At 46.1% G+C, this 14988-nt stretch overlaps 1 protein-coding gene across 5 annotated transcripts in view; it reads left to right on the forward strand.

Annotated features, from left to right (window-relative positions):
* Positions 1-10016, forward strand: part of Pxdc1 (PX domain containing 1) — a 28284-nt gene extending 18268 nt beyond the window's left edge. For 4 of the 5 annotated variants that reach the window (XR_015640883.1, XR_015640884.1, XM_087591025.1 and 1 more), the window contains exons 5-6: positions 6610-6721; positions 8962-10008. Coding sequence is in view for 3 of the 5 variants with exons in the window: in XM_087591025.1 (XP_087447151.1) it covers positions 6610-6721; positions 8962-9079 (230 nt within the window). In the remaining 2 variants the exon portion in view is untranslated. 5 annotated transcript variants of the gene reach the window in all.
* Positions 10017-14988: the final 4972 nt, after the last annotated feature.

Raw genomic sequence — 14988 nt, forward strand, 5'->3', positions numbered from 1 at the left:
AGAGGAATCTGTTGTCCATCACTGCCTTTCTAAATGGTGAGAAGCTGATGGAACAGGCGCTCAGAGCCGTCTGTGGGAGAGGAGGGAAGACCGGAAGGGACAGAGTGATGTGCTATTGTGTCTTTGTCACACAGGGATGAAAGTCACATTTGTGTGCACAGGTGAACTGGGTGGATGGGTTCTAGGACCTGGCGAGGGAGAGTCCATGACCGTGAGTGCACAGGGTGGGTGCCATTGTGTGGCAGCTTCCTGGGTTGTCTTAGAGGAGAGTGGGCAGTTTAAGGTCCTAGGAGACCTTTGTTAACCTGTACCTGGGCTCTAGAAACTTCTATCCAGATGATTGCATGTAGTGAGACTGTTTGTCTGGATTGTCTAAACAATGGATGACTTTTGATCTTGTCATATCATCTCCAGATCTTGGGTCTCTTCCACTGGACTCTGGTCATTGGTTGTGCTGTGACCTCAAGGGTCACCAAGGCAAACCCTCCCCCCCACTGTCATTCTCTCCAAGTCTTTCCATTTAAGAAATGGATGTTGATGGCCAAGGTCTACACTGACCTTTCTCTCCTTCTTTTGGGGGATTTCTTCCTGCACTCTGACATTCGGAGAGATGGTGGGTACCGTGGAGTTGGCACAGAATCCCCTCTCTGGGGATGGGGATTTACGGAAACTGGGCCTTTTGTGTCCTATCTTTTCTCTTTGAATGTTGAGGCTGTAGGTGGTGAGGGCTCCACCAGATGGCAGCAGGCACTGATTGTACCGAGTATCTTCAATATTCTGGTGCCTTGGCAAAGATAGCCACTCAGATTTAAGCATTCATTTCCTGTGTTGATCTAAATGTTTATCAAACCCAAGGGCACAGAGATCTTCAGTGTTCTGCGGTGCTGCTGGGACTACACAGCACAAAGGAAACAAAGTTCTCAGCTTCACCTGGTCACGCTAGTAGAACCGATAGAATTCATCCTCAGAAGTGGGTTGTTCCCATCAAGGTTTGAAAGGAAATACATTTTTTTGTTGTCCTTTAATCCACTATCTATTTAATCTTAGCCATAATTTTTACTATATGGGGATAGAAAAGCCATCCAGTTAATAAAAGGATATTGTTTATGTGTTCATTCTGTTGGAGTAAACTGATACTATAACACCAGGGAGGACTTAGGAGGGAGGAAGACTCCTGCGAATGCTTCCGAAGCTGGAGAAGAAAAGGCTGCAGAAGTAAAGGGATCACAAAGTTGGTGACCTGGAAGGGTGGTGGTACAGGGCCCATGTAAACTTCGCCTCAGTTACAAATTAGGAAAATCACCATTGCCACACCTTGTACACTAACTGGGGAATGTTGCAAAAAATATCCTTTGAGGAAGATAAGCTAAGACCAGTGGGGGGAAAGGAAAAGGAAAACCAGGGCTTTCACAGTGTCAGGCTTACTTCAGGGACACCGGGTTAGCATCACCAGTAGTCCTGTGCACACTGTACATACAAGCACGCCCCATACTTTCACAGAGGGTCGCTCAACACGCTGTGTGGGATTCCTCCCAGCGACATATCACCGAGTTCTAACCACCTGGATATCCAGCTCCAGGAGGTGTTGTAAAGTAGCTCCTTACAAGGTGTGCACGAGAAACAAGAACAGACCAGAACCGTCAGAGTCAAGGAGATCAAGACACAACAGCTCAGCGCAGCAGGGTCCTGGGTTACATCTGTAGCAGAAGCAAGTGGCAGTCATGAGTCACTAGAGAAACCCCACTGAAGGAGCTTTACACTCAGCGGCATCGTCCCCTTGGCATTCCCTGGATGTGATGAGGGACCCTAACTGTATGAAGTACTGACAATGGGGTGGGGGTGGGGGGCTGCTGTGGGTCATGTGGGAGCCCTGTCTGTGCCTCCATGGCTTACCTGCAATTCTAAAGTTAACTATTAATTAAACATTACAGAAGATGAACACAGGAACATAGAAGCATCTTGTGGTCTGGAGAATGGCTCAGTGGCAGAACCAGCAATGTGAGGCCTTGAGTTCGATCCTTGCACAGGGCGTGGGGTTAACCTGAAAATGAACTGTTTCTAGAGTTAGGGTTGGAGCCTGAAAATTGAACTAGCTAGTGATTTTTGCTGTGGATCTTAAACTGACATGTGAGAAACTCATATCTTGAGTTTGTTTGAAACTGGGCTGCAGGCACTGTAATATTTCCTTAGTTACAACATTTTCTTCAGTTTTTTAAATTATTGTTGTTGTGCGACCACAGGTGGAAATCATGACCAAGTGTCATGGTAGTAATTAGTATTATCTGAGACTTAAGTGTTTGATAGAGTGATAGATAAAGTGCACATATCACCTTGTTTAATGTGCAGCTGAACTCTGTAAAGAGGCTAGCAAGCAGAACTAACCTGTTCTCCAGGCACAGATAGCAGGAACAGGGTTGGAAACACGATATACAGGGGGTCAGTGTGCACACGTGTGCTATAGTCTGCAGTCCCATAACATGAACATCAACAAGGCCTTACTGAGCTTAAAGGCACAAGTCCTTGGTGGACAGCACCCCTGTTGGTTACTTTCCTCATTACTGTCATTAAATACCCCACCAGACACAGCTTAAAGGAAAGAGGGTTTATTTTGACTTCCAGTTTAAGAAGGGACACGCCCATCCTATGGAGGGAGGCGAGGTTGTGGTGGTGCGTTACATTGTATCAATAGCCGAGGGGCAGAGTGGACAGGAATTAGGGCCAGGCTATCAAACTACAAACCTAACCCTAAGTGACTCACTCCAGTGAGGCTCCCCTCCTAAAGGTACCCCAACCTTCCAAACCAGCACTGCTGGCTGGGGATTAAGTGTTCAGACACACGAGCCTACAAGGGGATATTTCACACTCAAGCCACAGCAAGAGTAACTTCCCATTCAGGAGGCTGTTGTTCAGTGTGTAGATGATGTCTGGGGAGGGCAGTGCTGCAGGCCTATTAGCAGAGTGGTCATTTTAAACCGATGGCCCCCTGCATTGAGACACGTGACAAACTCACACTTCCTTTATTGTAAATTTTGGATAACCCTTCTTAGGTTTTTAAGTGATAACTCTTCTTTTTTTTTAAAGATTCATTTTATTTATATGAGTACACTGTAGCTGTCTTCAGACACACAGAAGAGGGCATCGGATCCTATTTCAGATGGTTGTGAACCACCATGTGGTTGCTGGGAATTGAACTCAGGACCTCTGGAAGATCAGTTAGTGCTCTTAACCACTGAGCCAACCCTCCAGCCCCGTGATAATTCTTCTTAAGGCATTGTTTTTTAAGTGAATGAAAGAAATGAAAATATAGATGTCACAGAATCTTTGCTCCAGTGTTAGCTAGCTCAGGCATAGGGAGACCAATGTGTGTCTGGGTAGGTTTTGAGCCTGTTTTTGTACCTGCCTTTGTGTTCGTGTTTCTTGGTAAGCCATCCCTTTCCAAGCTGGCTTGGAGTGGATGCGTTGAAAGTTGATAGACTCCATCTGTGTGCTCATGAGTTTGAGACTGGTGGCTCAGCGTGATGAGGGTAAGGCTGGGGATCCATGAGGAACCCGGGGCTTCTGGGGACCATCTTTGATAAAATACTAGCAATTTGAGCAATATCCCTCTGAGGCTTGGATCTAGGACTTTGAGAGACTGAAGACTAATATGCCTTAGTGTCCTCAGGGCCCACCTGGCCTTGGGAACTCTAGATGTCAGTAATGTTTCCAAAGACTGTTTGTCATAGACATCTGAGGAGTGACTTGCTCCAAATCTATTCTGGAAGAACCAGTAAAGATTCCATATCCTTGACTCTGCAGTTCACAATCAGCAAAGATTCGGCATGCCGATGGCTTCAGGAGTTTGTACAGGAGTCTCTTGTATCCCAGGATCCCTTCCCCACCCCGGATTTCCTGGGTAGAAGGGAGAAGGAGATGTGAACTGTCAGTTAGCAGTGTGGAGGCTGTACTGGGGCTGCCTGCACTTCCTCAAAGAGACAGATTTGGGTCAGAGTTAATAAGAAGGGTAAAGAAAGTGGCTCTCTGCTGCCACGCCCTCTGAGTGGGGAGGTGAGAGAATGGGAACTTGTGTGTGGTTCAGTGATTTTCAGTCTGACCGCTCACTACCTGAGCATCTTCCCTTCGCTCTTTGACACAGAAATGACCCAGCTGACCCGAGTTCCCAGACTCCTTACTTATTAGTTTGCTGAGTCCCTCCCCAGTGCTGCAAACCATTGGGTGGGAGGAGCAAGGAAGACGGCTGGGGAGGGAACCACAGCTGATATCCCATGAGTGTAGCTGAGGGAGAAAACATGCTGCAGGCGACACATGACACATGCTCACCCCTTCTCCAGAAAACCAGGCACACATTTCAGCAAGTGCTTAGCAAACTGAAGAAAAGTCATTTTGTGAGAGTGAAGAGGAAACCTATTTTTCTTTATTTCTTTCTGGGTAGCTCCCTAATTCTCTGTATATGGACAGAGGTTCTCAGAAATGCCTAGGAAGGTTAAAAATAATCAGTAAGTGATCATTTTCATCATGAAAAAAGCAAATCTGCACACTCAGGAATAAATTAAACTATGATCTGGTGGGGAGGGGGCTAAGATAATCCTTTAGAAACAAAGGCATCGCATTCAGCAAAGATTAGGCAGGGAAAGATGCTCTTGTTGGCTGTGTGGGCCTGTAGAAGAGGAAAGGCTAAAGTCAGCTGTGTCCCTAACGTGAGGATTCAATCTGTGGGCTACACGTACCCAGCATGTGGGGTATGTGCTAAGTGTGTCTTTTAGGGAAAGAGCCTTGCTGGCGACTTCAGAGGTGGCCCTGAGCATTGAGCTCAGCTGCCTGAGAACCAAGGACAGGAGATGAGTGAGGCTCACAGAGAGGAGGAGTCAAGGCCAAGATGGCAGCAAGCCTAAAGGAGAGAGATTCAGTTCCTTCTGAACTGTCAAGGCTACAGTAGGTAAAAAGAAGAGAGCCAAGCCACACCAGGTTCTTACAGTCAGCCTTCTATGTCTGTGGGTCCCGAGTCTATGGATTCAACCAAGCACAGGCCAAAATACTGGGGGAAAGTACTAGGTCCACTGATCATGTGTAGCCCTTTCTCCTCAGTCATTATAACAATGATTTACATATCATATGCATTGCATCAGGTATTATAAGTGATCTAAAGATGGTGTAAAGCCTAGCGGGAGGATGGGTGAAGATTCTAGAAACACCACCCCAGTTTGCATTAGAGATTTGAACATCAAAGGTTTTGATGCTCAAAGAGGGTGTCCGTAACTAAATGGACGGGATCCAGGACATCGTAGGATGCTAGAGTGAGGCAAACCTTTGGACATTCTCAAATGCAAACCTGAAGGTTTCCCATAGAGAAGAGTCCCAAGGCCACACAGCTGCAGTGTACACCTAGTGCCAGCTGCCAATCTTCCACTTCAGCTCTTTCAGCCATAGAAGAGCCCTTGTAAACTAACTACCAGTGTAGATACAGGAAGCTGCTTTTGTTTGTTGGTTTTTCTACAGTACCCACGTCTGTGCTTATTGGGGAAAAATATTAACGTATATATTTTATGATGCAAAGTTGGCAAGCTGCTCATTTAAAATGCAATCTGATCTCATCCGATGCTTAGCACCACCCAGGATGAAGTTTCTGTCAGCTCTGTCTCAGCTACAGGCTAGAGCTCAGAAAGGGCAGGGATGTGACTGTGTGATGTCACATGTCTACTTCCCTCCATCCTCCACTGTAAACCCACAGGCAGAGCACACATGGAGGTGCTCCGGTACCAGAGGATCTTGCTTAAGGGATAGACATACTGCTCCTGTGGCACTAGTGTCAGCCTGCCTGTCTGAACACTAGAGGGATTCTCTGGGCACCGGGAGAGAGAGCTGAGGACAGTGGGTGATGGGGAAGGGGGAGAATGATATACACTTCAATTCTAAAATTTTATTTTACACACACACACACACACACACACACACACACACACACACACACACGTACACGCATACCTTCTCATTACAAGTTCACCCTCCTATTTTCATGTCTTTTTATTTTATTTTTTTAATGATACATGATATTTAGAGTTGCTGTTGTGACCACAGGTAGGAGGTTACTTATTGAGCAAGGGTAACTTGACTGTGTCTGCACTGCTGAGAAAAGTTGCTCCCCCTTCCATGGTCCCCATTAACTACTGATAGCTCCTCGGGAAAAGGTGGGACCTTGTAAGTCCCTCTTCTGTCCATGACAGAATGTTGCTGGGCCCAGTCTTGTGCAGTAGACACTGTTGCTGTGAGATCCTGGGTACAATGGCTATGTGTAGTCCAGAAGAGAGCAATTCACAGCCCTCCTCCCCATCCTCCAACTCTTACATTCATTCTGCCCCCTCTTCCACAATGTCCCCCGAGCCTCAAAAGGGGTAATTGTAGGTACCCTGTTTAGGCCTGAGCACTTAGCAGTCACTAATCCTTACCACTGTCTTCGATTATGAGTTTGCATTGATAACTGTGATAGCTGCCCACTTCAAAAAGAAACGTCTCCGGCCCCAGCTGAGAGCAGTCCATCTATAATAAATCCTGAAATTCTAACCTCCAGTACTGACCTCTCCTGAATACTTACCTCATGGCTTTGGTTTTCAGAAATCATGAGGTCCAACGGATTTTGTTTGGCAAACACAGAAACAATAGTCATTGACCACAGCATACCCAATGGGAAGGACCAGCTCCTGGATGCGGATTCCACAGAGCATTTGTGAGTGCATGTTCTCTAACGTGTTTTCATACAAGGGGTTGAAAGCTGGGGTGGGGTGTGCAATGCTCTACGGCTATGGTTCTCAACCTTCTCAATGCTGCAACCCTTTAATACCATTCTTCATGTTCAACACAGGTCCTCGTGACTCCAGCCATAAAATTATTTTCATTGCCACTTCATAACTGTAATTTTGCCACTGTTATACAAGATATATGATATGCAACCCCTGTGAAACAGTCATTCGACCCCCAAAGGGGCTGTGAGCCACAGGCTGAGAACAGCAGCAGACTCTGCCAGTTTGGGCCTTCCTAGTTTAAAAGTCTCTCTCACAGTCTGGAGAGAGTTTGGTTAATTGATCTAGGGGAGGAATAGTCACCCAATCACCAGGTGTGAGGGGCATTCAGAAGAAGTTACAAAACTCCAGGATCAGCTTGTGTTGGCTCTGAGGCGTGAAACACAATCCTCTGGTCCAGAATCCAGGATCCACACGCCTCCACACTTCCCGGACAGGGACTGTGACATTTGTCTTATAAGTTGATGGGTGATCCATTAGAACCCTAGTCTTTGATTACTGAGGAGCTTTGATTACTGATGGCTGGACAGCCAAAGGCCATTGTTGCCTGCATTCTTCACTCCCCTGCAATGGATCTTCTGACTAGAATGTACTGTAGAGAGCCTGCCACCTAGAGGCCAGCGGGAGCAGCTACCTGCTTGCTTGGCTCCTGCTAGTCAGGAGGTCTAGCTTTGTTGCTAGGTATTCCTGGGGACACAAAGGGGTCCCTGGGAGTGTCCCAGAGGCAGACCTAGGCCCTATAGCAACTGGTGATGTGAAAGGGTCTCATATATAGCCAAGGGTGGCATTTTCCAGCATCAATAGGAGGAAAAGCCCTGGGTCCTGTAAAGGGTCATTTCCCAGTGTAGGGTAACGCCAGGTGTTGAGGTTGGAGTGGGTGGGTAGGAGTGGGGGCATTCTTATAGAAGCAGGGAGAAAGGGGGGAAAGGGGATAGCATTTGAAATGTCAATACATAAAATATCCAAGAAAAATAAAATTAAAAAAAAAAGAAGAAAATGTCTCCATCTGACTCCTCTACCATGACATCTCACACAAAGCTGAAGGCCTTTCCTTCTGTTAACACTCATTCAGTGTGCACCAGCGTGCCATCCCTGCCAGCCAGAGGCCCCCAAGAAACCATATGTGGTGGGTGCAGCATCCCACGTTATCTTGGCGAGGTAGGCCAGGGATTGTTCTGTTCACACAGTTTCTCACCATATTCTCATGCAAGCTTCTACTTCCATGCCTCTGAGAAAGTTCTTCATTATTCCTGGGAACGGTACCCCACAACAGGCATCAGCCTGTGGTAGGCTATTGAACACTCAGAGACTGGAAGGCTGGTGGCGCTTGAGACTTACCCTATGGCCTCGGGCTGGGCGTAGTGAGTGTCATGCAGTGCAATGGAGTCTCTGCAGAGAACATCCAAATTTGGCCAGAAGGAAGATGGGCACCAGTGAGTGGGCACTGAGGGAATGGAGTAGGAGGCCCAGCAGGAACCCTGGCAGTGCTGGTTCCAAGGCCTTTGGTGGTTCTTCCTTCAGTTTCTTTCATCCCATCTTCAGGACATCCTCTGCTTTGAGGGGAGGTGCAGAAGGCAGAGTGGGTGGTGGGAACAGCCCTGTGCACACACTATGTAAGCTTCCCATACCCGCATAACTTCCGTCCTTCTGAACCTGAGTCATCCTACATCAAACCAGGCTTGGCCCCCGTGGATCCTGCCTCCCTGACCCTGGGGAGGTGAATCTTCCTTCCTCCATGATCATAGGGAGTCTCCTGTAGTGTCCCTTCCTGGTGTCCTTGCAAGCTCCTGAGGACCCATCACCTATACCTGCCTGTCCACTGCTGATTTCTAAGCTGACACAGGGCCTGACACAGAACAGGGGCCAGGATATCACTGTGAATAAAGGAAGCATGAAGGCCCTACCACCTTATAGACGCAGAAAGTAATCGCAAAGATGGCAACGCTCTGAAGTGTTGCCTAGGCGGTACCACCCAATTTTAATAGTTTGTGTGTTCACAGTTCTTCCCACATTGCCTGCCACGGGCCTGGAAAGGACCCCATCTCATTGATGTCCCTTTTCCCCTTTCATAGAGCCTGAAGCCCTCAGTATTCTTGTACTTCCCCCTTTGTTCTCTCTCCTAGCTGGGGTTCAATATGGTGGCCTTCACCTCTGTTGTCTCTTTCAGGTTTGAGAATGGTGGTGAGTTCACCTCAGAGTTGGAAGATGGTGATGACCCAGCAGCTTACGTCACCAACTTGTCCTATTACCATCTGGTTCCATTTGAGACGGACATTTTGGACTGAGCCTCTCCACAGGGCCTTGTCTGCCTCTATTCTTGACTGCATGTCCTCTTGCTATCTACTGTGTGTCCCCAAGGGCCAACGCTGCTGTTCACCTGGGCCTCTGAGGGCCCTGAAGTTCAACAGGCCTGGGTTTTTAGAAAGCGGAGGAGGCACAAGGGATCTTGATGACCACAGGCAGCTCTGAGGGCCTTCTCCCTGCACTCAGCCTGCCTTTTATGGGACACACTATTCCTGCAGACCATGCTTCCTCTTGTCTCTGCTGGCTTGGGGAGCATTCCTCTTGGTCACATGGCCCTGACTCCCCACTTTTCTCTTGTGTATCAAAGGCACTAAGCTTTTCAAGAGGATTTTTGGTAAGTTACCAAGTTCCGGACCTCATGGGCAGGGGATATTAAGTAACTCAGGACTTTCCTGAGAAGAAGGACGTGTGTCTTCTCTTTTTCTTCTTCTTTACATCTGCTCCCTGGAAACTGGGTTTGGGGTCAGTTGGAAGGAGAGTTTACACAACATCAAGCTTGGAGAAGATTGCTGGCTTTAGGGCGGGGAAAACATTCACAGTCCGGTGCATATGAACCAGGTGTAAAGTTTTCTTCCAGAAAAGAGAGCTCCCTCCTCTCTGCCGGCACCTGTCAGCTCTTCTGCCAGGCAGTGATGTGGTCACCACTGCTTAGGGTGCTCAAAACCCCTCCTCTGGTAAACTCCATGGCATAAGTGCCATGGTGAACCAGAAAGGAAGGGCTGGGGAGTAAGGGAAGCTTACAGCTTGGACCGCAGAAGGTCTGGGTCCTGCAAGCTCATGTCTTCACTGTGTCTACTAACGACCAGCACTTGCTAATGTAAATAATAGTAAATTATTGAAAATTCTAATTCTTTTACACAGTCTGTTTTTAATCTATTTTAATGAAATAAAATCTATTGTTCTACTTTGATCTATTGAGGATGTTGTGTGTCAAAAAGATGTGGTTCATTTTATCGACTGCCTAGGGACAAGAAAGAAGGTGGATGATGACCTTCACCCCAGCCCCACCCCACCTCCATCCTGAGACCTGGCTTTAGCACTCTTCCTGACACACTGGCATTTAGGAAATGTGTTCTCACCCCAGAGAGCGAACTATTTAAACCAGATAATGAATGGGCTTGCTTTCATTTTGGCTCAGGGGTTTCCCCTGTGCTGCTTTCCTCTTTGGCAGCCACAGGAAGTGTCTCTGGTGACCCAGAGCTACAGAAAAATACAAATGGTATTTCCGTGGATTTTGCCTTCCAGCTGTGTCCAAGGTAATGCATCCTGCTTTTCATATATGCTCCGGAAGCACTGACTGGGGTCAACCAGTAATCTTTGTTATCTTACTGCCAAATTAAGATCAGTACAAAGATAGTTTCCCTTAGCAGTTAACATTGAAGGCAATGTTTGTGGTCACCCATGCCTTCAATCCCAGCACTAGGGAGGGAGGCAGAGACATGGGGATCTTTGTGAGTCTAAGACCAGTCTGGCCTACACAGTGAGACTCTACCTCAAAAACAAATGAAAACAAAAGTAAAACCAACCAAAGAAGCCAGCGTGTTCAGTTCCTTCCGATCCATGTTTTGGTGCTCTGCTGCATTGGCCTTCTCCATTTATCATATTCTATAGGCGTGCTTCTCAAACAAGCATTTGGCCAATGACTTTCTCTTCTCTGTTCAAACTATTGGCTCAGACAAGCTCTCTATTACACAGTGAGTTTAGTTCCCCAGCCTCTTTCAGGTTTCCCCTGAGGAACTGTCATTTTTTTATTTATTATTATTCCAGAAATGCACAATGGAGCCTCTAAAATACAGACTAAATATTTTGGTGGGTTTTGTCCTATCAAAATAGCCCATTTTTTTTTTTTGTGGAAAACTGTGCACTTCAAACAAGTTTTTCAGGTTTCCATATTGCAAAGAATCATATAAGGTAGGGGGGTTGTTGAAGTTCACTCTCTTTCTACAATACTTAACCACTTAACCTATCACATACAAAGCCCTGGGTTCAGTCCCCAGCACCGCATAAAACCAAGCACGGGAGCGCGTGGTAGATTTTTAATCTCCACTTTTGTGAAATAGAAGTAGGAGAATCAATTTATTTTTGGATCTGTATGGAATTTAATGATACACAAGATTCTGTCTCAGCTCTCTTTTATCACCCTCACCCTAGAAAAGAAAAAGTCAGAAATATAAGTGAATATTTCTTTGGATTTTTTTTTTTTTTTTTTTTTTTTTTGGAGACAAGTTCTGGCTGGCATGGATTCAAAGTCCTCGTCCTTGTTCTCCTAAGTTCTGGGATTGCAGATGGGTATTCCTCACAGTATGGTGGCTTAGATAGTGACACTCAGCACCCTCATGGTGGGGGAGTATTGGACGACAGATGTGGTAGGCAAGGAGCTTGTTGACACACTCAGGAAGCCACCGCTGCTGTTTGGTATGATATACCACTATCCAATCAACACAGAAATAAAGACTGACTTCTTAGGTGAAAGACCCCAGTTGTGAGTGTGGGCACAAAACAAGGACAAGAAACTTGACCAAGTAAAAGTGAATTTGCAGCCTCTAAATGGTCAATTCTGAGATTCACCAAGGGGCAGGTTCAAGTGTGAGAAGCACACTCCTTTCATCACCATCCTCCAGAGAGCTGCTTCCTTGGAGACCAGGCACAAGCGCACACTTGCCACCTGGCCATTCAGTGAGCCATTGGTTCATCAGAAGCATGCAGTTCTCACCTACAGAGCACACTCTTACAGGGGTGTTTCTGGCCAACTTGTCTTGAGCCATGTATCCCTGTTTGGGGCACACACACAGAGAAGCACTAAGAACAGGAATGTTAATCATATGGGGGCGTCTCAATGAAGGAGATAAAAATAAAATACTGGCATTCCACCGGGAAAGCTGGATTTTTTTAATGACCCAGTGACCTTTTTACTGTCTGTGGAAGCAGACCTCACACACCTTTTGCAGTAGATGCAGATATCACCTAGATTCCTCATAATGATTATCCCAGACACTTCCCTCCCTAGACCTTAACCCATCCTTAGAGGAGATGGTGCGTGTATTTCATGGCCTGCTGACCTCTATGCTATTGGTCAGAGACCACATTAGATTCTAGGCCTTTTAGCTATAGAACCCACCCTCATGGTCACATGTACGTTGTACAAGAGTTTCTGAGTAGTCACGCTTTTAGCTTTATTGTGCACCTGGAATTGGAGTGATTGGGCTGATTGTTGCCTGGAAACCTTTTCCCAAATGGTACTGTTTTGAATATGCTGACAATGAACTAACTGCCTGGCGTTAGTCTCCTCCGAGTCTGAGCCAGATTGACAAAGTCAGTCTGCACTGGGTTTTCAGTCTTATCTCTTCTTGAGGTTCGCTTCCCTGTATTGCAGGGACCCCCTCATATCCTAACCTTTTTTACTTCCTCCTCCTGGGGAAGGGTGGCATTCTTAACTTTCTCTTCAGAGGACATTCTGCCCCATTCCCAAGAGTGATTTTTTTTTCGTCCTGTATCTATGACCAATACACCGCATATACCTCTTGTAGACCAGTATTTTATCCTTACTATATTTTTAAGTGTAGATTTTATTATTATGTTGGCATGGACAGGCCAATATATCAGGAGGTTCAAGCCACTGAAGGGATAGTGTTATCCTTGCAGACCCTCCCTTCCCCAGTGGAGAGGCACATGCCATGGGAGCTGTATAAGAGAGCCCTAGCAGAGACCTAGCAAGAGCCTTCAGCATGGCTTCCACGAAAAGGAGCAGGTAGGGCGTGGGGGAGGGGCCCCAAAGCATAGACAATTGAATGCTTTCAGGGCCAGAAGGCCAGCCCTAGTTGTTTGGTATCTGGGCTCAGGCTGACTAGGTCCTGTGGGTAGTGCCCCATAATATACAAGCCAGTAAAGGAGGTGGCTGTGGGTGTGACGCTGGCTCAGTGAATCCTTACTATGGATCTCGAAGAACTGGCTAACCCATGGGCAACAGTCTAAGTCCATGTGTTCCCAAGATACTAAAACATCAAATATAGAACTATGAACCTAGTCTATGGGGGCATCTGGTTTTACCACAATTAGGGGATACCAAGAAAACCCAAAGTGTATAGCATGTCTATATGCCTCATGATAAAATCTCCACCTTGCACAGGGTTCCATGCAGCTGCTTTTTCAATTTTTCTTATTTGAGTGGGTGATTTATTGTCCTGGTCCAAGATTAGAATAAAGAGGTTTTCAGTGTTCCTGCCTTCACCCTGCCCCTCATAAACATTGCTTAGTTAGTTTCTAGCATAACCATCACATATATGTGAAAATTTTCATTACTGGGGATCAGACCCAGGACCTTGCACATTAGGAAAGCAGTCTACCTGTGAGAATATCCTCAGTCCTTTGGGTTTTTGAAATGGAGTTTCTCTCTCTATAGCCCAGACTGGCCTCCTGGCCTCTAACTCACAGCCCTCAAGTCCTGAGTACTGAAATTACAGGTGTGTGCTATCATGGTCAGCCCATCTAATAACATTATATAAATACTAAACGTAGTTCTTAAGCAGCAGCTAGAAATACCCTGTAACTATATAACTTGTCATTTGTGATCAATAAAGAAGTCTGGAAGCGTTTGTTCTACATGCACGTCAGAAACAATTTTCTCACGTGTGTTAAATTTTACCCCTAACCTAAAAGTATGCATGATGTGTTAGTCATTTGTACCACTGTTACAAAGCAGCCAACACAAACACAGGGGAAAGTTGGTTTTAACCTCAGGATTTCAATTGTTTCTGGGCACATGCATGTTGAGAAAGAGTCTCGTGGTAGGCAACATGTCATGGTATCCATTTCATCACAGACTAGAACCACAGAGGTAGAAAGAGGCCAGGACATGATACACTCTTCCCTGATGGTCCACTTTCTCCAGTCAGACCCTCCATTCGCTGTTTCCACCACTTCCCAGTGTCCATTCAGTTTTGAATCTATCAATGGAATAATTCATCAATGAGGCTAGTACCCATATGATCCAGTCACTCGCTCAAAGCCTATCCCTAGAGAGTGCACTAGGGACTAAGCTTCATACACTCAAGCCCAACCATACCAGATTGTTTAAAGGTTTAGCTAAGAAGAGAACTTGATCCTTTAGTTATGTTTAATTTTCCAGACTTCCAGGTAATAGATGTTCTGTTATTTGCTCCTGTCTTATGGGTCAGGTGAACATAGAGTAGTGGAAGGCTGGAAAGAATGGTCAAATTACCACAGGCTAGGGGTTTCTGTCAGACTTACAGATGGTAAATGCCAGTCTCTTGTGGGTACACACATACTAGACTATCTTGAGCTAGATGTCCAAACACATGTTGAATGTCTCAGAAATCAGAACACTATGGATGACCAGTGTGCTTATCTACTTATTACCAATAGAACAGTCAAATGGACCTAAAAGCTACAGGAATTAGAAAGAGAATTAATTAGATAAATACCCCCTGAAAACAGCATTGGTATCGATGCTTTGGAATTTTCCTGGAAGGCATTCCTTAGCCCCATCCTCCCAGGATCCAATAAATCGGTAGTATAAGGAATTTTGTCCATTGCGATGGCGCAGTAGGTGGAGCGCCTTGTGTGTGGGCCTAACAACCTGATATCCCTGGATCATACAAGGTGGCAGATGAGAGCTGTTTTCTACTCTCCACACATACTCTGTGGTACATACTATATAATGAGTAAATCGTTTTAAAAATGACTATTCCTGTTTCCATAAGTGAGTGAAAAGTTGACATAGACAGGCAATGAATTTATGGGAAGCCTTGAGGCAAATGAAGAGGCAATGGGGGTGCTGTCACCAACAGGAAGGTGAACTCTGGCTTCTCCCCACATAAGTAACCCTGCTTAGGCAGATGTGACTGAAATGAGCAGACAAGGAGCTAAGAGG

The sequence above is a fragment of the Rattus norvegicus genome, chromosome 17 (assembly GCF_021556685.1).
Source record: "Rattus norvegicus strain SHRSP/BbbUtx chromosome 17, alternate assembly SHRSP_T2T, whole genome shotgun sequence".
NCBI classification, from domain to species: Eukaryota; Metazoa; Chordata; class Mammalia; order Rodentia; family Muridae; genus Rattus; species Rattus norvegicus.